Source organism: Sminthopsis crassicaudata, chromosome 5 (genome assembly GCF_048593235.1).
Source record: "Sminthopsis crassicaudata isolate SCR6 chromosome 5, ASM4859323v1, whole genome shotgun sequence".
Taxonomy (NCBI): domain Eukaryota; kingdom Metazoa; phylum Chordata; class Mammalia; order Dasyuromorphia; family Dasyuridae; genus Sminthopsis; species Sminthopsis crassicaudata.
Genome location: NC_133621.1, coordinates 93,477,948 through 93,501,121, shown reverse-complemented (window position 1 = coordinate 93,501,121; position 23,174 = coordinate 93,477,948). Strand labels below are relative to the sequence as shown.

The following is a 23,174-nucleotide window of genomic DNA, read 5'->3' as shown; positions in this document are numbered from 1 at the left end:
AAGTGGAATGGCACTTTTCATCACAAGTCTATTGGAATTTTCTTGAATCATCTTATTGTTGAAAAGAGCCAACTCCATCACAGAATCATCATCATAATCTTCTTGTTACTGTGTACAATGTTCTCTTGATTCTGCTCACTTCACTCAGCATCAGTTCACTTAAGTCTTTCCAAGCTTTTCTGAAATATGCTCATCATTTCCTTATAGAACAATACTATTCCATTACATTCATATGCCATAACTTACTCAGCCCTTCTCCATGATGAACTGATAAACATCCACTCAGTTTCCAGTTCCTTGCCACTACAAAAAGAATTATTATAAACATTTTTTACACATGTGAATGCTTTTCCCTTTTTTATGTAGATCAGGGATTCTTAATCTCTTATATGTCATTAATAATTTGGTAGAGCATTAGATTCCTTCACAGAATGATTTTTAAAAGCAAAAAAAGCCCCATAGGATTACAAAGGAAGCCAATTATATTGAAATATACTTACCAAAATATATAGTAGTAATCCTTAGGTTAAGAATCTATAAAGAATCTCTAAGGTCTCTTGAATTTCTAAAGTCAATATCACTAATGCTTTAAAAGTATGATTTTTAGCAAAAGTCTCATTGAAACAAAATTGTTATGACAAAACAGTTCAAATGACCACAAATTTCATTAAAATATATTTTGATCAGAATTCATAAAGACTGCATTCATTAAACTTTCTGATTCAAAGCCTATTGTTTCTTTAAATTTGATTCCTGTGGTTCCTAAATCGTCTTTTTGTTGTTTTTGTTTTGTTTTGTTTTGTTTTTTTAAAGAAAGCAATGGTGCAAGACCAAATAGCCTACATAGCATAGTGAAAAAATAATAAACTAGAAGTTTTAAAAATCTTGGTCTGTGTTGTCCTGTTAACTATCTGTGAGAGCAGGGAAAAATCATCTTTCCATCTTAGAAGTTTAGGTATAAAATGAGATAATTTGCCCTGGATGCCCTTGAAGGTTTCTTTCAGCTTTAACATTCTATGGTTTATGACTATTTGCTCACAGATTTACACAGCTTATTCTATCCTTAGTAAATAGTTGGTAGATCAAAAAAAAAAAAAAAGGCTCCATTGTCTTACATTGTTTATTCAACTAGGATAAGTAGGCAAGAATCTCTTGGGGGGGGGGGTTTCTATTCTCTCTTATAATAACAATTCCATTCCTGTACCAGTATAGAACCTATTTCCTAGTGATGATAGAACTTTAAAGAGTTATCACCAGGTATTTTCTTTTATTGGGATGAGAAATTATTAATATTTCTGGTATCATACAGTCTATGATAAGAGGCAGTATAACACAATGTAAAAACAAAACAGAAGAAAACAAGAGGGAAATGGGGGCTTGGTTTCAAGAAAGACCTAAGTTCAAATTGTTTTCATCTTTCCCAACTGTGAAGCAATAATTAAGTCCTCAAGCCTTTCTAAAATTTTATTCCCAAATCTATAGAATGGACATGATACTCTGACTATGGTACTTTCCTCCCCACAAGTTTGTTGTAATGATCACACAAGATGTTTGTATAATGCTTTGCAAATATCAAATAAGTCTTCTATAAATTGCATATATTGTTATATTGGGCATTTAATCAATATTTTTCAAATTAAGTCTAAGCCCCCTACCCCCCAAGTAGGACTGGGTGTATAATCTTGTAATCCCAGTGTCATTCTGACACATATTTGAAATTTTTGATACTCACTACCTATGTTGCAAACTTGGAGGTATATGGCAGGTTTCTTAAAAGATCAGATTCAAGTCTTCAAGGGTGCAAAATGTCCCATTTTCATCCATAGAATCTATTCCCTTAGCCAATGGAAAAACCCTTAGGGGAACCTCTTTTTCTATGACTAAGAACCGAAGCATATCACTGTCTCATCTTGGGTTCATTCTTTTTCATATGCTAGCATTCATCCTGAATGATAAATTCTCTCCCACTTCCTTCCTCCTCACCCCCACTTCCATTCTAGATATGCTCAGTTCACAACTGAATGACAGAACATTTCTGAGGTCCTAACGTTTAAAGTATAGGTTAGGGGCAGCTGGTAGCTAACAAGTGCTTAGTGTAACAAATTTCCTATAGATTATGTGTGTGTGTTTGCATGTGTTTCCCTTACGGTTTTAGGAAGTTTTAAGAGGAAGTGTCTTTTCCACAGACTGATGAACCTAGTAGTAATAGTAGTGTGCAGCTGAATTTTCATTCAATATCTTCTGCCAAAAGGCCCTACCATCATGTTCTGATGAAAGAGTTGTTTTTATTGTTGTTTTCCTGAGGCAATTGGGTTAAGTGACTTGCCCAGGGTCACAGCTAGGAAGTGTTAAGTGTCTAATACCATATTTGAACTCAGGTCCTCCTGACTTCAGGGCACCCAGCTGCCCCTGCAAATGTTGTTTTCTAACAAAACTTAATGCATTACAAATTAACTGGAAGTGATACTAATTCAAATCCAGTTGCTGTAAAAAAGCAACATCTCAGAATGTAAAGCATTCTGGGCTTTTTATCTGCTACCTTGGATTCAGATATTGACTGTAGCAAATCATTTCATCTCTGGATTTCTGAACAGTTGAAGGAACTAGTTAGGTGTAGCCTGAAGAAGGAAACTTCATGGTTTTCTTATATCTACCTTCAAGTATTTGAGATGCTATTGTGCAAAAATGGAATTAAATTTATTCTGATTAACTCCATAGAAAAGACCTAAAAATACTGGGTTAAAGTTGCAAAGAAGTTAAAAAAAGAGCAGACTGAGGCACATTTTTAGAGTTAGAGTTGAAAGGAACCTTAGAAACTGTCTGATCTAATCCTCCCTATGTCATGTTACAAATGAGATAAGTGAGGCTCATAGTGATTAATTGAGTTGCCTAGAATCATATGGGTAGTAAGTATTAGAGGCAGGATTTGAATCATGACCTTCTTCATTCCAAGTCCAGGATTATATCCATTACTCCACGTTGTTCACTATTTCTGTTGGCTCTGTGACATTTGGAAACTACATCATTCATGACGTTGTTAGTTTCTTCTGCATTAAGGAATTTTTTTTCATTTTTCTTACATTGATAAAACAACAAGCCTAAGCTAAGATACATTTGTACATACATAGTAGCAAAGAGACTTTATGATGATCATAGCTATCCAAAAATGGAATGAACTGATCTTATTGCATTCCCTCTCACTGAAATTTTTTGGGCAAAAACTGCATGATTACTTGTTCAATATGTTGTAGTTATTTTGGAGGGCTTCTTTTGCAAATGTGAGTTGGATTAGATGGCCATTGAGGTCTTTTCCAATTCTTACATTCTAAGATTCTATAAAAAATGTGAACAGTCAAGATCACACAACCTAACAATAAACAATAAAGCAACAAGAAAATAGCAGTTGTTATTCAGTATTCATTCACTTCAGTATTCATTCATGAAGATTTTGAGCCTACTGATTTCCTAACTCTACTTTCCATTTCTTCTTGCAGATGGAAGCCCTTACACCTGGTGGGTTGGGAAAGCCAATGAAAAGCATTACTACTGGGGTGGTTCCGGACCTGGAATCCAGAAATGTGCGTGTGGTATTGAACGAAACTGTACTGATTCAAGATATTACTGTAATTGTGATGCTGACCATAAGCAGTGGTAAGTGCCTATTTTGAACTTTCCTCAGTCAAGCTATATTGTTAGCTTTGCATTAAACTCATTAACTGAAATAAGAAATTTAGAAAATGTTGAGAGTTTATATTCTCAAGGCTTGGAGCAAGCTGACTGGCAGATGTCAAGAACATGAAAAAAAAAAAAAAAGTACAAGCCAGAAAGAGATCAATATAGGAAGGACATTAATTGAGAAATAGACTGGTATATAGGTGATATGTTAATATTTCATAAAAAAAAAATAATGAATCCTAGAGTAGATAAAGATTTGTGTGATAAATGAAAGAATTGTTCTTCATAACAAGAGAAGTGGAAAGGGAAGCTAGTTGTGTCGATATAAACATAAACATACCAAGTAGTTTCTTCTGTTAAAGGCTGTCACATACTGAAAAGTGGATTTTGAGTCTCTGTACAAAAAGCCCTTCCCTGTTGTTACCTTTAGCTATCTTTCATCTCCGCTTTTCTATTATTTCTTGTTCTCTTTGATAACTCTGATATCAAGTCAGTCCAGGAAATGTTTGTCTTGGAAACCTTTCATCTCTTTCCCAGGTGACAGCAGTCTTCTGGTCATTTGTCCAGCTCTGTAGTAAGTGTCTGCCTGTGTCAGCAGGGAGAGAAGGCAAAAATTGGCTGTCACTCAGCATGGGAAGAACAGATCCCAGAAGTTTATATTTAGTTACTTGAGACTTGAATATACTTCTTTTCCAAGTTGTTATAATAATAGGTATTTTTATTGAGCATATTAAAGCAATGAGTTGTTTCATTTGAATTCTTTCATTTGATGATGATAATAAGCTAATAATTATGTAGTACTTTAAAGCTTGAAAAGTACTTTACATGCATTACTTCTATTACCTGAGGCATATTAATTATTTTATATAGCTATGCAGATATTTAAATATTATCCCATTTTACAGATAAGGAAATAGACACTCAGATATGTGACATATCTAAGTTACACATCTTGCCAAGTGATGGAATTGAGACCCAGAGTTTCTTTCTCTCTGTTTAGTGTTTTCCTATTATATCAGCTATTTCTTTAAGTTTTTCAGAGGTTCAGAGATGGACTTTTTGTTCTATTATAGTTTCTTGTCATAAAGAACAGTGTTTTAGCTTGGTATTTTCTAGTAATGCATATCCATTTTGCATAGTTCTCCTCTTCAAAACACTATAAGACGAATACTTGGTAGTACAAAGGGTAATGGGAAATTAAGGTCTAGGATAGACATAAAATTACACTGTTTTTATTATATATAAAAATGATTCATCATTTCTCAAGAACCATCTTGCTCATACTAAGGGCTCTTTGCAACTAAGGAAAACTAAGATCGCTTTAGAAAATATTTAAGCTGAGAGACTTGGAAACAATTTTTGTTGTGATATATAAATAATCTAGTAATAAAAAAAGATTTGTCTCCCAAGTTTTGATCTGATATATTGACAGGCATGCTTTAAAATAAAAAGTGTACAACACAAAGTAACTACTAATAAATGTAAAATAGCATACTGGGAAACTTATACAGAGAATATAAGTAAACAAAGGTGAAGTGGAGAGACAGTAAAATAGTTATGTAAACAAAAATTAAATTCCTACAAATAAAAATAGGACAAAACTAAAGGATTTATATCAAGTTTTCACTTTCAAGATACAATGTGAGTTAAGGTCAATTCAAGAATATTATGACTTCTCTGAGCTGCCTTCAATTTAGCATTGGGAATTATTCAATTAATAGAGCTTATTAATAGAAAAAAGTACCACTGATTTAGAAACATATTTCAATCTCTCATTTTGTTTAAAATCTATTTTATCAGCACTTTTGTCTTAATATAACAGTCCTTTCTAAAAAACAAAACAACAGATCCTTCTCATCTCCTGATTGATAATCTCTCCTCCTTGGGACAAAAAAAAAATTCAGTGAAGATATCCATTCATTGGATTCATGTGACAATGTATACAATATTTTTTTCTAATAATCTCCCAGCCCTCTGGTATGACACAATTTCATTATTTGTGAGGTGATTTTATTCATGTCTGCTTCTTTTGAAGGATCTTTTTCAATTACTTCCCTTGATTCTGCTTATTTAACTCTTCATCAGTTCATACAAATTTTGTCACATTTCTCTGAATTTTTTACTATATTTGTCATTTCTACTATGCAATAACATTCTACTACATTTTAATGATATACTTTTTAAAAGTTATTCCTTAGTTGGTAGGAATCCACCTTGTTTCTAGTTCTTTATTAACAGTAGGAGTGCTATTATCAATATTTTGGTACAAATGGAATTTTTGTTTTTATCTCATTTCAATTGGGTATGTGCCCAATAATGGGATGTTCTAAGAGTTTGAAGGTTTTAGTCACTTTATACAATTCCTAACTGATATTTAGACCAATTGGACCAATTGCCAGCTCTATCAAGTGTGCCTCATCCTACAACCCTGCAACATCCAATATTCCAAGTTTTTATTATATTGTCAATTTGCCTGACATAAATTGAAACCTCGGGGTGTTTTTAATTGCCTTTTTTAAAAAATTCATATTTTATATCTGCATATCTAATGAAATTACTTTGCTGTTATGCAAATGTAAATAGAAAAAATTGCAAAAATCTGATACATATTAAATAAGAATTTCTGTAGTCCTACTATTAGTTTTTATTTTCAAAAGGCTAATATTCTCACAAATAGGCATTCTTCAAAATAGCTAAACCATATTTTTTTCATGATTAAGAAGCTTTTATTAGTACCCTTAAAATTTTGTCACTGATCTCCAATCACCCCCTTAGAATTCCACCAAGTAGAAGTCTTGTTTTTTAACAAATAGCTTTAGCTAAACAAAACAAATCCAGACATTAATTATGTCCTCTATCTCTAGTACAACACCCCACTTTTAATTGAAAAATATATTCCATTCCTCTTGTCTATACCTTAGTCAAAGTTCCAAGATCTCTTAGAGTTGTTGCCCTCATGTTTTTTGTGATCCTCATGTAAATTTTTCACATTCTTCTTAGTTCACTCTGAATCAGCTTATACTCTTCTTTCTCTTAATCTATCATTTATTTACTTCTCATGGTGCAATAAAACTCTATTGCAATAATATATTACAATTTATTCAGACAACCCCCAAATAAAAGACACTTATTATTTTCCAGTTCCTTGTGAAAACAAAATTTATGCTACAAATATTCTTGTATGTATGAGTCATTTTCTTCCATCCCTGATCTTTTTTTTGGTTTATAGTTTTATTTATACAATATAACATAACAACATAAAATGATATAGCATAACATAGATAACTAATATCATTTAAGAGAAAAGTTTAGTTAATTATATCAATAAATCATACCTATTATATGAAAATATCTCTCCATAGCTTCAGAACCTAACTATACTCTTTTTTAAAAATTAATTTTATAATTATAATAGGTAATTTTTTTTACAACATTATCCCTTGTACTCCCTTCTGTTTCAAATTTTTCCCCTCCTTCCCTCCATCCCTTTCCCTAGATGGCAGGCATTCCCATCACATGAAATATTTACACAACTTGTATATCTATACAATGTAAATTAGCTCTGAACTTTTTTCTCAAATTATGCTTTTCTTTCATAATCTATATGTTGAAGAAATATTTCATTTTTATGTGATTAGAGTTCTCCATTTGATATTTTATTATATTCTTCATCTCTGGCTTAGGCAAGAAACTTGACCCTTGGCAAATTAGTGAAAGGTAGACCTTTCCCTCGTTTTTCACTTTTTTTCATTACACACACACACACACACACACACACACAATCAATACATTTGGAATTTCCTGTAAATATGTAGCCTAAAATTAATTTATATCTGATATTCCTGAGTATATCAAATACTACATTATATTCAATGGTTTCTTACTTTTTGTTTATCTTGTTTACCTAATATTTTCCAATGATCAACTTTTCAAAGTTTTAAGTAGTAATTAACCATTTCATTAATTATTTCTTTATAGGATACATTCCTATTTTTTTTTTTTTTGCTATTTATTTCTTCAGTTATTCCAGACTTTTTTTATTTCCATAGAAATTTCATTCTTATTTTTGTAGTTCTATAAAATAACTCCTTTGTGGTTTCTTTTAGTACTAAATATGTGAAATAATTTTTGTTATATTTCCATTTTTATTACTTGGCACAACCTAACCATGAGCAATTTATATCTATATCTATATAGGTATAGATATATATAGGTAGATATGTAGATCTAAATGTGTATAATGATGATCTATAATATATTTATACATATATTATATTTCTTATCTATCTATTTTTGCAAAAAGTGTCTTATTGGTATGTATAAATTATTGATGTCAATGCTGTAAACATTCTGTATTCACTTTAAATAAATTTTCATTACATATTTTTTTTACTGTACTTGTTTAGAAATATCTTAAATTTGATTCTTTTAGTATTATTATTTGAAACATATTTTCAAAATTATTTATAATTTTTATTGGAAAATCTGGATTTCTTTCTTTTGACCTCATAACTATAGGGTAGGGACATTTGGAATTACATAATTGTGTCAGTTTCTTATATATATACATATATATATATTTATAGATCATGCAAATGGTGTTTTTATTGAAAATATTTCCAACTCTATAGTTTTTCAATATATCTTAATTTTTATAGTTCCACAAAAGCATTTTAATTTTGTGTCATTGAACTTGTCTGTTTTGCTTTTTGTGGTTATTTCTATCCCTTGTTTAATTTTATCCTCATATAATTGAAACTTAAAAACATAAAGTGTTTTACCATAGTCACAATAATTGACAGATCTAGGACTAACCTGTGTTTCTAAGTACCTTAACCTGTGTCTCTAGGTACTTTGTTGAGGATTCTTTATACTGCCCCACAATAATGAAACATTTAATCTGTGAGATTTGTGAATTTTACATAAGAAAAGAAAATGAGTTATTTTCATTTTAAATAGGTAATAATATAGTGCAGGCCACATACTTCTTAGGAGACTTACAGCACTTTAAATTAAGCATAAATGTTAAACATTAAAACTCTTATTTTCAAAGCTAAAATCCATGAATGTGGAGCCAGGATAAATGAGATTGTAGCTAAAAGCATGACTAGTTTTAACAATATAGCTTCAGTGGTAGGCAAGTACTGTAGCCTTCTCAATAATTGCCTGATTATCTTATGCCACAAAAAGTTTTGCACAATTATTTTCTGTGATGGCATGTGATTTAACATTTATGATTTATTATTCATAGCAACAGTAAATATTCCCACCTACTGTGCCAGAGCCCTAATTAACCAAGCACTGGTTTCAGATAAGTGCCCACTGCTGGGTAATTCTTTGTCTCTTGCAGACTGACTCAGTGAGCTAAATAATCACTTCTGAAATGAGCAATTTCAAGATAAAATTGTCAGAGGCTTTGGAAGTAGAATGAGTACTATTTCTTGTTCTAATCAATAGATTCCACAAGCATTTATTATGTGCTTACTATGTTCAAGAATCTGTAGAACAATAAAATATAAGAAACTTGTACTTGTAGGGTCCAGCTCTGAATCTGTGATTTTATTAGACATGGAAGGAGCCTTAGAAATTGTTTAGTCCATCCGCACAGCCCCGTTTTAGAAAGGAAAAAAACCAGGGCACATGGAGAGGGGAAGTAATTTACCTACAGTCAGAAAGGATAATTTAGGTTCTGTTCTTTTGTCTTCAAATACTCTCTTCTCCCACCCAATGTCAAACTATTAAAGATACATTTCCTAGTTGGAAAAGAAGGGACTAAGAATCCATTAGCACAATCATTTGGACCTTGTCACTGTGTAAAATTCCCCTAACACATTTCAGTTCATGTAGACATATAATATTTAGCTGAAAGTACCTAGCTATTCATTGGCCTGAATTTGATCCGTACTTGATTCTCTCCTAAAATCCATGTGCCTAATTAGTCCTACAGGACTCAAATTAGAAAACTTTCTTTGGAATTTAAAGTAATTTAGCAAGAAATTATCTCAGTCTTGAAAATGTAATCCCTGGTTCAGAATTACATGAATCTTGTTCAGTTTGAGAGCCACTTACTTTTTAACCTATTCCTCAGTCAGTTTCCTTTTCAAACTTCAATACTTGCCTTGTTTCTATGAGGGTGTGCAAATTACCTCGGACAAAGTACAATAAATTGATCAATGGTCTATAAATCTGATCCTTAAAATGCTTGATTTTTCTGCACCACTAACCCCAGCAATATCTCTGACATTCATTGAAATATGCTCTTTAAGAACTATGCCTTTTGTACATTTTCAATAACATTCATTCTTTCAAAGAAAACATAGGATTAAAAATACATCAAAAGAAAACAATGAAACACATCTAAAGCTGGAGACACAATCTCAATCCAGCTTCACCTGGCCAAGGTTAGACATGGTGAGTCTGTTTAAGCTCATTAAAGCACAGACACATGGCCATTTTCACTAAATAAAATAATATCAAAGTTGATTTTGTATCAAGTAATTTACACACCAGTGTACATAACCCCAAGATGAATAAAGCAATGATTAGACAGGTGCTCTTTTACCAAGACAGAAAAGGAAAGGCAAAACATTTATACCAAAGTTCATAAATAATCAAAATAACTCTCCTGCCCTATGATTTTATTATCTCCTTTTTGATATAACTTCATGTATGTAGTTTTCACTGTTTTTGTTTTGTTTTGTTTGTTTGTTTGTTTGTTTGTTTTTCTTTAGACCACTAGCATTGCAGGCCTCCTCTTTATCCCTTTATACTATTGCTAGTCACTATCTGACTCCTCCATATTGGTTGATATACCTATCCTTGAATCTGCATCAGCCTCTTCCAGCTTTGCAGGATAGAGTTCAGTCTGACTTCTTACCCCTCACATTCAGCTGAAATTCCTCTCTAAAATAAAGCCAGTTATTTGTTACTTAATAATTCTAACAACTTTGTTTTAGTCCTCATTTTAGAACTTTCTACATAGTGAAATATATAGCTCTTTATCCACCCTCCTTGATGAGATACTTTCACCTCTTTGGGCTTTCATGACACTGCTCTCTAGTGTTTCTTCTACCTCCCTGAATAGTCTGCATTTCCTTCTGCGATACCTTAAACACCTCCCCTTATAATAGAGGATCCCAAAGTTTTTTATGCTTGTTTATAGGATCATGATTTAGAATTGGAAAATACCTTAGATTCCATCTAGTCTGGCTTTGTAGCTAAGGAAACTGAGCCCTAGCAAAGTTAAGTGACTTGCCCAGTGACATACAGACAATAAGTTTGAAGTTCAGTATTCGAACATAGGTTTCTTGATTCCATAACAAGCATTTTTCTACTCTATCATTGTTGTGTTCTGATTTCTAGAGCCCCCAAGATAGGCCAGCAAAACATACTTTTGCTTTCTAGAGCCCCCATGCCAGGGTGATTAAAATATACTATCCTAAACCAAATCAGTTCCATTTGTTCAATAATGATGAAAACCAGCTACACCCAATGAAAGAACTCTGGGAAATGAGTGTGAACCACTACATAGTATTTCCAATTCTTCCGGTTTTGTCCACTTGCAGTTTTTATTTCCTTCTCAAGTTAATTTTACATTATTTCAGTCTTCTTCTGCAGCAAAATAACTTTATGGATATGTATACATATATTGTATTTAACATATACTTTAACATATACCTGCCATCTGGGGGAGGGGGTGGGAGGAAGGAGGGGAAAAGTTGGAACAGAAGTGGAGAAGTGATGAGGCGGGACTCCTGAGAATGGTAGAAAAATGGAGTCTGTTTATTTCAGGGACTTTCCCTTTTTTATTTCTTCATACCCTTATGTAACAAAAACACTGGTTATGTGCCTAGTATATACTGCTCACGAGGGACCACATGAACAACTTGCTATTGTATGTAATTTGCCACTTGGTGTCACTCTGCTTCAATCACAACACAGGTTGTCATCACCCCCTGACTTCTCAGGAAGGATGAGAACCCTAAGGGAAGCTAGGGAGCTGAACCAGACATTGTCAGCAGGTTCCCTCTGGGCTGAAGGGTCTTATACCTCACCCAGAGTTTCCCCACTGTCTGTGATGCTCTACATATCATTTATTCTTTTTTTCCTCTATACTTTCTATATATTTTTTCTTTCTCTATACCTTCTTCTTTGGGGTACTCATCTGTTTCTATGGTCTCTTATCTTCATGCTGTTAACTCTCACATTTGTCTCTATATATTTTTCTGAACTTCATTTATACATCTCCAACTGATGGGCATCTAAGTGGTACAATGAGTAGAGTGCTGGGCCTGGAGTTAGGAAGATTTATCTTCAAGAGTTCAAATCCAGCCTCAGATATTTACTCACTGTGTGACCCTGGGCAAGTTTGCCTCAGTTTCCTCAACTGTAAAATGAGCTGGAGAAGGAAATGGGAAAGTACTTCAGTATCTTTACAAGGAAAGTGCTACATGAGATAATGAAGAGTCAGACATATCTGGAAAAATGTCTAAACAACAACTTTCCTGATGGACATTTCCATCTGTATGTCTTGCTGATTCCCCTCACTTAAAATCATTGTCTTTCCTCCTAGAATTGACTTTCTGTTAATGTCACTCCCTTTCTTCCAGGCAATATTCCTGTTGGTTACTCATTAAGTACATTCATTTGAAAGTTGTATCATTTCTACCATTGTAATATTTTTTAAACCTCATGTATTGTAGATGGAACTCTTAATTTAGATTGAATGGGTTTTTGTGCTCCTTCCAAAAATAAAACCCTTTAATCAATCTGTAACCATTGTTGCTATTGCCATCTCTCTTACTATATGGTGTGGAACCTGGATCACTGGACTATTCAACCAATTTCTTATAATAACCTCCTAATTGGTCTCCTACCTTCTGATGTCACTTCTTTCCAATTCATTCTTTTCTTTTTCTTTTCTTTTTTTTTTAAAATACACATTGCTTTATGAATCATGCTGAGAAAGAAAAAGCAGAACAAAAGAGAAAAGCCATGGGAGAGATTAAAAAAAAACAAAAAAACAAAAAACAAACAAACAAAAAAAAACAGAAAAAAGAAGTAAAAATAGCATGTGTTGATTTACATTCAGTCTCTTGAGATTTTTTTCTGGATGCAGATGGCATTTTCTGTCCAAAGTTTATTGGGATTGCTTCATATCACTGAACCACTGAGAAGAACCAAGCCTTTCATAATTGATCATCACACATTCTTGTTGTTGTTGTGTACAATGTATTCCTGGTTCTGCTTATTTCACTCAGTATCAGTTCATGTAAATCTTTCCAGGCCTTGCTATAATCAGCTTGTTTGTCATTTTTTAATAGAACAATAATATTCCATTACCTTCATGTACCCATTCCCCTTGTTTAGCAATTCCCCGGTTGATGAGCATCATTTTTTTTCCCCCAATTCTTTACTACCACAAAAAGAACTGTTACAAACATTTTTCCACTTATGGGTCCTTGTCCCTTCTTTATGATTTGGATTCAGACTCAGTAATGGCATTGATGAGTCAAAGGGTACGCACAGTTTTATAGCCCTTTGGGCACAGTTCCCGATTGCTCTCCAGAATATTTAGACCGTTTCACAACTCCACCAACAATTCATTAGTATACCAGGTCCTCCTGACTTCAGGGCTAGTTCTCTATCCACTGTACCACCTAGCTGCCCCCAACTTCATTTTCTAACCCTATCTCACCTCACATACTCTTATATTCCAGTCTGATTGTATTACTGTCTTACCCTGAACCTGACCTGCCTTGTCTCCATGGTTTTGATTTAATAGTCTTTCATGTCTATAATTCCTTCCTTCCTAATTTTTACTTTTCACAATACTCTTTTTCTTTATGGCTCAATTCAGCTGTCATCTCCTCTGTGAAACCTTTCTTTACCCCATTTGAAAATGGCCTTGATCATATTGTGTGGGACTCTCCATTAACCCACAGCATTTCATGTTGGATTTAATCATGTTCCCTCTAGAAGACAATGCAACTTTCTGGGATTTTATATCCCAGATATTTTATATACTGATGCTAGTATCAGCTAGAAGGGATCTTAATGATTGCAGAATCTAACCTCTGCTTTTTACACATGAGGAAAATGAAGTCCAGAAATTTTAATGACTTGCCCAGAGTAATACAGCTAATAGCTCGATATAGATTTCAGATACAGTTATTTTATTTTTCACTTCACTTCCAATGCTCTACATATTAAACTCCTCATATAAGTTTATGTGGTGTTTTTCATCTTGATAGCTTCTAGCATGTAGCATAATACTTTATATATGGTAGGCATTTACTATGTCTTTGTTAATAGAAAAGTGTCATCATGGATTTAGACTAGAGATCCTAAGTACATTTCACATTTCTTTGGCTTAATTTCTTTATCTGTCAAAAGAAGGCATAGATGAGCATTAAGATACCCTCTAACTCTGTCTGTGTGATACTACTTCTTTGAATTAGCATTGGGAAAATCGAAAAAAGAAGTAAACTCTCTTTCTGTACCTCTGAAACTGAGTTATCTCTTTGGTATTGAACAGCATGACTAGGATACTTACCAATCTTTGCATCTGCTTCCTGTCAAGCTATGCCTTGTTTTCCCTTCCATTCCCCTCTTCCACCAAATATGGGAATGTTGAATAGCCTTAACTTTCAAAAAAGCTCCAATTTAGATATATACATGTGTGGGATATGTCAGATCATTTTGGACAAAATATTGACCTCTGGAGAAGAAAACTAGTATTTTTATCTTATAAAAAATAAGGTTTTTAAGTCTGCAAAATAAGAGCAACTCTCAACTGTAAATAAGTTACACTTCAACTAGTTTTGTTAGGAGAAGCAACACAGTATTAATTTTTTTATTTTGATTATTATTGATACTTGTTACTGTAAATACATATGTACATATAGATAGATAATCTCACTCATTTCAGTGGCCAAACTGAATTAAATTCAATTAATCTCAATAAATATCTATTAAATATGTACTATGTACAAATGGCCATGTCAGTTAATGACTTGAAAATTTACCTAAGCAGTGACTTTATGACTAAATCATTTAATTGAAAATCTGTGACAGCTAAGTAGTTTTAGATATGCCATTGTTTGCATTTTATGCGATAATAATTGGTTATTTAATATATTTCTGTGTGAAATAGCTACTAAAATAATTAGTATGATTATTTCACATTCTTCTACAAGATTCTTCAGTGGTTCTTCATTTCGTATAGAAGAAGAAACATGCTATTTAGCTTGGTGCTTAAATCCCTTCACAATATAATTCTGGCCTCCCAGATAAACCAATCTACCTGCTCATCCTCAAATTTGGCTTTCCATCTCCCATGTTCAGGGTTTGGCACAATTGAAAACCTGGCATGAACTTCAAATTCTTAGGTGGTTAACATATTGGTACCAGGCTTAGTGCATATATTTTAATGGCTTTAGTAAAGTGCAGCACAGAACTTCCACACTTAAGTAACCACCTTCAACCTTACTGATAGCAGGTATCATAGGAGGGTCATCATGGTCCTTTACATTTCTTTTGTTTTTTTCTTTTTTCCATTTTGAATTTGTATCTTCATTGTCAAATATGACTGTTATTGTTCACTTGTATCTGATACTATCTTTCTTGAAAAATATGGGAGCTGTTTGCCATCTACTTCCCCAGCATGTCCTAGTTTTACAGATGAGAAACTGAGGGAAAAGATCCTAAGTGCTTCATAGCTAGTAAGCATCTAAGACTGGATTTGAACTTATATTTTGCTGACTTCTTAGCAATTAAGTGGCATAGTAGGTAGAGTACTGGTCATGGAATCAGGAAATCTCATCTTCATGAGGTCAAATCCAATATCCAACACATACTAGCTTTGGGTAAGCTAGTTTTTTCAAACCTATAAAATGAGTTGGAGAAGGAAACGACAAGCCATTTCACTATCTTTGCCAAAAAACAGAAACAAAAACAATGGTCACAGAGAATTACACATGACTGAGAAAGACACAATAGCTTCCTTACTTTAGGTCCAATGCTCTATCCACTACACTAGCTAGCTGCCTCCTGCTAAATAAGGGACCTTACAAATAATAGACACTTAATGGTTTCTTTTTGGTTTTGATTTGAATGAACAGGTCAAAGAATGGCCTGCTTTCATGAGAAGAATGGTATGTGGTAGGACTGGATAAAAAAGCTTTAGATGAATACAAAGTGCTTTATTTCTCAATTAAGGGCTTCTGTTATTTCCAGACTTATTTTTTTGTTGTGTCATTAGTGTTGTGTTTTGTTATATTTTTATTAAACCTCTGTTTTCAGAATAAAAAGAACAGAAAAATAATGATAGAAAAATACTATTATCTTGTGTTTTCTGAGGGAAAATAGTACACAAAATGTACAAGGTAGAAATGTACATCTTTTAGGAGGATCATTTTAATGACAATTTTGTGGGCATAAACAGCAAGTTTTTGTTCCCTTGTGGCTTTTATCATAAAAGAAAGGCAATTAGCCATCAGAAAAGATGCTGTCAACACAATGCCAATACTATGTGACTACTGCCCCTAAATAATATTGATGACAGGAAAAGTGAGGAATTCATCATGTATGAGAATGTCAGATGTTAACTTTGTACTACAGGTCCCTTAAAAGGACAGACTGCACCACTGAAATGTTAAATAAGCTTTTAAGTTTATTTTGAGATCTTGAATAAAAATAGTCACCAGACCTAAGAAGAACACATAGAGGAAATAATGCTTTTCAGGGCTTTTGGGAAGGGATTTTTTTTTTTTTTAGAAGTGCTAAATAAGAAAATCTTCTTGAAGTCTATAGAAATATAACTTTCTTAAGGAAAGTTTCACCTTCTAAAAGAAAGAAAAATGAAAGAGACTAGATACTAAATAAAAAAAGTTGTTAACATGTCAGTTAAGGGTCACTTCATCATCTTCCATTTCTTCTCCAGGAATAACAACACATAACACATCACTGTCATGTGAAAAGTATATAAAAAACATATACATATATGTGTGTATATATATACATATATATACAAGCACACACACTATACATATATGTGTGTGCATGTATATAGATAAATATTATGTGTATATCCTTTGACACAATGTCTCTTTCCTCATGGAATTTATTTTATTATGCACAATAAAAGATAAATATATCTTATTGTTAATGTGTTTAGAGAATTCTCTGTAATAATTAATAAAGACTCTATGATATCTCCAAAATAAATTTTAAAGTACTAAAAAAAACCATCTTTCTGGACAGGTCAACCTATGAGATCTTTGAATGGAAACATTAATTTATTGTAATCATTCAGTTAGGTCTAAGCTGATTACATGCCTGTTATAAGATGACTAACGAAAAGAAAAGGGCATGACATGGACTTTGACATGAAGTAAGAGTGGAAGCTGTTTGAAAAACTGAGCTATTTGTCTCCTATATCCATATCAGATTTGGTCAGAATATTGGTCCTCTTGCAGATTATATTCATTCTCATTATGGTCCTGCCATTTAGGAGATTTTTCTAAAATTTATTTCCCTGTATTCATATTGTTATGGAATAAAGGCTGACTGATAGATTGGTCTTGTAAATAGATTTTTAAAAATCAATCACACAAATGTCTCCAAACTACATACATATATACAAAGGTATTAACCTGCCCTTCAAACACCTATGGTGTGGTAATATTGTAGGCAATAATTCTCCAGTATTTGATGATACATTGAACTTTAGGTATGGGTACTACTATAATTATTGGTTGTAATTCTATCTTATTTTTTAATTTGTATACCCTGAAATTCCTATGTATGGTATCTTACTAGTAATCTTAATCAAAATTCAAAGTTTCAAAAAAAAAGTAATTTAAAAGAGAATCCTTTGCTCTTTTAAAATTTTAAAGTACACACAAAGGAAAAGGACTTCATTCCCTTGAAATCCCATTCATTGCTTCATTCTTTCTTGCAAATATTTATGGAGTCTATATCATATAGTTTGATTTTCTCCTATACACTGAAATGTAAGAGCTACTTGGGCAGTATATTTTTTTATTTCTGAATAACAGGTGGATTTTACAAATTGTATATTTTAGATATTTTCTTTTTCTTTCTTTTTTTTTTTCCTGAGGCTGGGGTTAAGTGACTTGCCCAGGGTCACACAGCTAGGAAGTGTTAAGTGTCTGAGACCAGATCTGAACTAGGATCCTCCTGAATTCAGGGCTGGTGCTCTATCCACTGTGCCACCTAGCTGCCCCCTAGATATTTTCTTAACAGAACTATAACTATAGATTTTTTTTACTTTGAACAAAAACAGTATATTGGGTATAGGAAGTATAGAATATGTCCCTTCACTAGTCTTAGTACTCTAGAAAAAAAGACCTAATTCCCCTACCTTAGTTACTACTTTGCCTCTCATCTCAGTCTTTTCACACCTTTAATTGGGAGTTTTGGGATAGAAGGATAAGAGATTTTCATAATTTTCTATTTATTTAATGATGTATTAAATAAAGGGGACAGTAAACATTATGGGACGTGACCCTATTATTATGGTTGTGCTTGAAGCCTAGATGTTAGTTTCTGAAGCAGGATTATTCATACCCACAGGACTGATATAAGGTCTCTAGGTTCCTTTGAGGACATTTAGGGAACATATTTTCTAATCCTTTCATGTCAATGGAGCTTCATTACAAAATAAAATTTTATAACATTCACATAAAGGCTCTATTTTGTCTTGTTTCATAATTTGCCTGGTGCAGGTCTGTATTGATTTCAGTTTAAGTTAATAATCCTACTTTAGATATTTCTTAGCAGAATGACACCAACTAAGTGATTTAAAATTGATAAGCCCTAGGTTTTGTTGGATTTATTTTTAACTACATAAATAATAATATTATTTTCTCACAGTGTTCTTGTTAGGACCAAATAAGATAATGTGTATAACATTCTTTTTAAACCTTAAAGTATTATATAAATATTAGGCTATCAAATGACTGTCTATCAAGTATTGTATACTCTCTCTTCTTTTCCAATCACATATAACTTTCCAATGATATCTTTTATTATCAGTCAAGTGAATGATCAACAAACATGTCTCTTCCATTCAAATATAATCTCTTTGCAAGTTGGGATTGTTTTGTTTTTTTTTTTTTTTTTCATGACGAGACAGGTTCATAAATATATGCAGTATAGGTAAAAAATACAAATATATACAAAGTAGTCAGGTACAGGGTAGTTTAGGAAGAAGAGCACTAGTTACTGATAAGGAGGAGCTTTGTGCAGAAAGTAGTACTTGAACTAAAAGAAGGAGGAACACTTTAAAATAAAGATAAAAGGAGTGATCAGTGTGTGATACAGAAAGAGAGTTGTATGTTTTTTCAGAACGGAGAGAAGGCCCCAGAATGTGGGAGGAAGGGTATTTTCCACAGAGACTAAACAGATGGTGTGATAACCAGTTTGTTAAAAGCTTGAAAAACTAGAAAGAGGAATTTACTTTTTTTTCTATGTGAAATTGGAAACCACTGGAGTTGTTTATTGGGAGAGTCACATAGTCTGGTTTGTGCTAAAGGAAAATTACTTTGGCAACAGTTAATGAGGTAAGCTGGAATAGTGAGAGATTTGGGAAAGAGGTACGATTAGAAGTCTGACAGAATCCTAGGTAAGAGTAAGATAAAATGGTACCTATGGGAGGAAAGAATAAGAGTCACATATGAAAGATACTTAGAAGGTAGATTGGCCAGGATGTGTCACCTGCTTGAATGTATACTATAAGAAAGAATGAGGAGGTCAAGAAAATAACAAAATTATAATAATTTATATATAGCATGTGTATACATTTACATATACACATATATCTGAATGTATATGTGTATTTTTACATGTGTCAGAAAATTATTTCATAAGGTTACTCACCAAGACAGAATTGGATAGAATGTTAAAGCATATCCTTAATTATGGTGTATGATATGGTTGGCAATTTAGCAAAGGAATCTGAAAAGCTAATGTTACTTAGGAAAGAGTTGAACCAGGAGTGATTATAGGAAAAGGATGAACCAGAACTGATTAATGTCAGAAACACTGAGAAATGAGATTATACTTGAGAAGAAAGTAGTAAAAAGTGTCAAATGCAGCAGATAGGTTGAGAACTCTGAAATACAGCAATGCTGACCTCCTTGCTCTTCCTCACATATGACTCTGCCTCCTTACCCTGGTCGTTTTCATTGGCTGTTCCCTATGCTAGGAATACCCTTCCTCTGTCTCTTGGCTTCACTGATTCCTTTCCCCTATTTCAGCCATTAGCCCTATTCTTTGAACTCTCTCTAATTTCCAAGATGTATTTATTTTCTTGTGCTAAAATTGTGGTCTCACACAGGTATCTGAAGCTCTAAGTATTGTTTCCAATTTGTTTCTGGGTTATTTATATCTAAGAATTCTCTATCTCTCTCAACATTGACTATAGGGATTATTGGACTCTTCATTTATTTCCCCGGTGCCAAGAGCAGAACCTGCACATATTAGAGGCTTATCAAATTATTATTAATTTGAATTACTTGAAGCTTGTATTATGTTGTTTCCTTCTTTTGTACTGACCATAGGCTACATTTTCTATTCCCCCTTGTTTTGCACTGTTTCTTGAATATATATTTTTCTTGTTTAACATAGCCTTAGAAAACATGTTCTGTTCCTTTAAAGTAAGTATAAAACTTGCAATGTCAAGGTAGAACATACCCCTTAATTTCTTTTCTTTCCAGTGGGCTGTTGTAATAGTATCTCCCATTCAAAGCAGAGCCTCTCATGGACTGATGATAATTCCTGTTCATTTATATCTCTCCTTGATTTTCTCTCACCAGCCAAGAGTTAGGTAGTGCAGTTATTACTCATTTCATAGGAAGGGAGTAAAGGACCTGAGCATTTAAATGACCTGGACATAATCCCATTGACATTTTAGGGCTAAGATATGAAACCAAGTATACTGATTCCAAGGCTTTCTCTTTATTTACTCTTCCAAAATGTAATTAAAAGTATAGAGAAATTGCACTGAATAATGTCTAGCTCACTGATTTTCAAAGGGTGTTAACTAATTTAATTTTGGTTCCTACAGCATATTATTCCATCAGCACCTACTAGACCAAAATTTTTGGCTTAATAATTTGGTAAAGAAAAGAAGAAGGGAGGGAAGAAAATAAGAAAGAAAGAAAGCATTATAATATGACATTCTGATTTCAGTGTCCTCTAGGATAGTAGATAGGGAGCTGGAAGGAAATTTGGAAGTTGTTTAGTTCACCTATTTCATTTTACAAAGAAGGAAACTAAGTCCCCAAATTAGAAATGCTGGAGAGTAAGTCAGAATTTTAAATGGTGGGTCCTAATAAAGTTTAAAAGTCTTAATATCCATAATCCTGATCTATAGCAATCTAGATTAAAACTGTCATTAAGCAGAGTTTCATAACTGTGTTCATAATTTGAAATGTTAATAAATTGAATCTTTGCTTTTTCTTCTTTTAAAAATAAACAAAAAATACTAAAGTATATAGCTTTTTTTTTTAACTTGGTTGTAGTCCTTGATCATTTTTTCCCTTACAAAATACTATTGCAGTTATATTTTCCCACTCTTTGTTTCAAAAAGAAATTTATGCTGCAAAATTATCTGTTTCAATTCATTCATTTTATAGATTATACAGCTGAATCCAGGTTTTCTGGTGCTGAGAGCAGTGTTCTGTCCACAATCCCAGATAATCATTTTTCTTAGGAAACTTGTTACACTCTGAATGATATATGCATTTCTATAACTGCATTTTGTACTTATGCAACACAATATATATTTCTAAGCATTTTCTCATGCATTATTATCTCATTTAATCCCCCCCCAAAAAATCTATAAAATAGGCAAGGTACTTTAGTGATACATTAAAAAAAAAAAAAATAAAAAAACAAACTAAGACGCTTTTAATGATTTATCCAAAATAACATGGTAGAATTAGTATGAAATAGATCTCTCTCTCTAATCCTCTTTCAGTGATCTTTCTTTTACACCTTGTTTCCTTCCTAGAAAGCTCATCCTGTGATTTAGAGCTAATCGGTCATGGGTGGTCTGTTTGTGCAATCATATCTGCACAGCATTCTACCTTGATCTTCTGAAGTTCTTTATATTGTGGGAAACTGACCGAAGATAAAGTCTCAGCAGAATGTCAGAAGAAAACTGGTCTGGCAATGCAGATAAGCCTTTGCTTATTGCAGCTGTCTTTTAATATTATTTCTAGAATTAACATTCACATCCATTTTGTTTGGTTTTGCTCTGGAAATGTAAAAACTCATTATGTTCCAATTAGTCTGATTCTTATGGAATCATCCCTCCATGCAAATATCCTGATAAGCTTTGTCAGAATGATTGACTGTTTTTCTTCCTAAAATGAGTGTTTTTGTATCATTATGAAATTAATGTCATCAGTTTCAAATTAATATGGGAATGGTATGAACATTTCTCTTGTACCTCCTATTGTCCAAAGCAAATATGAATTCTCTTTTTGAAATATTATTGTCACATTATTAAAATCATTTAATTGTGAACTCTTTCTTCCTAGAGTTAGTTAATTGATGTCCTTTGATATGACTGAGTTGGTTTATCCTTTCTTGATGGCGACTCTTGCCTAGTTTCTGATTAGGTGTCATAGTGGAACAAGAGGAATGACTAGGACTGGAGATTGGAGCTTTTCCCATTCCCCTCCAGTTCATACATTTATTTCTTCAGTATTCTAGATGCCATTATCCTCCCTGTATTCAATGAATCTGTCTTCATTATTTTTTGTCTTATTTTCATGTATGAAGTATGAAGATGATTTGAGAAGGCATTTAAAGCTGCTTGCTTGCTTCAAGAAATTTTTGTTTTCAGATACCAAAACTAATTACAGTTCTGGTAGATAGAGTCTGGGTTCTGAATCTAGAAGATCTGAGTTCAAAGATTTCCACTAATAATTTTGTCATCTTGAACAATTTTCTTCAGCTTTACATGACTCCTTAGCATTTATTAATCTACTATATCATGTTAATCTACTATATTGTAGATTGGTTGCAGTTCCCCATACTGCAGCAGTCACAGCTTCTTCCCATATTTCTATATGCTAATTGAGGACAAAAGAAGCCAAATTCATTTGTCCTGAAGCGGTTTAGTTCTGGGGCTGAAGCCTCATATGATTCAGGTTCTTTTATTGTACTACCTTTTACCTTCAACTTTCTTAGGCCTTTGAGAATTTGGAGCAAGCAAGTAAAATTCAGGGAGATCTATTAATGAACTAATTATATAACTATATAATGAATTTATCCTACTTTCTCTCATCACCTTATTCCAGATTCCTAAAAGAGCCAGGGTATTAACACTTTCCTATTTTTAACAGACCTGTTTTCAGAATTGTTTTTCTCCTATTTTGATGAGCAGCTTTATTTTAAATTATGCAGGGCCAGATATACTTCCCTGATTAACTCTGGTATCCTAATAATTCCTGGAGTAACTA

General features: G+C 32.9%; 1 protein-coding gene across 1 annotated transcript in view; it reads left to right on the top strand.

Moving 5' to 3' along the window:
- Window positions 1-23,174, top strand: part of CNTNAP2 (contactin associated protein 2) — a 2,674,182-nt gene that overhangs the window by 2,112,371 nt on the left and 538,637 nt on the right. Inside the window, exon 14 of the mRNA XM_074267631.1 lies at window positions 3,495-3,651. Within this exon, the coding sequence (XP_074123732.1) occupies window positions 3,495-3,651 (157 nt within the window). The remainder of the gene's footprint in view (window positions 1-3,494; window positions 3,652-23,174) is intronic.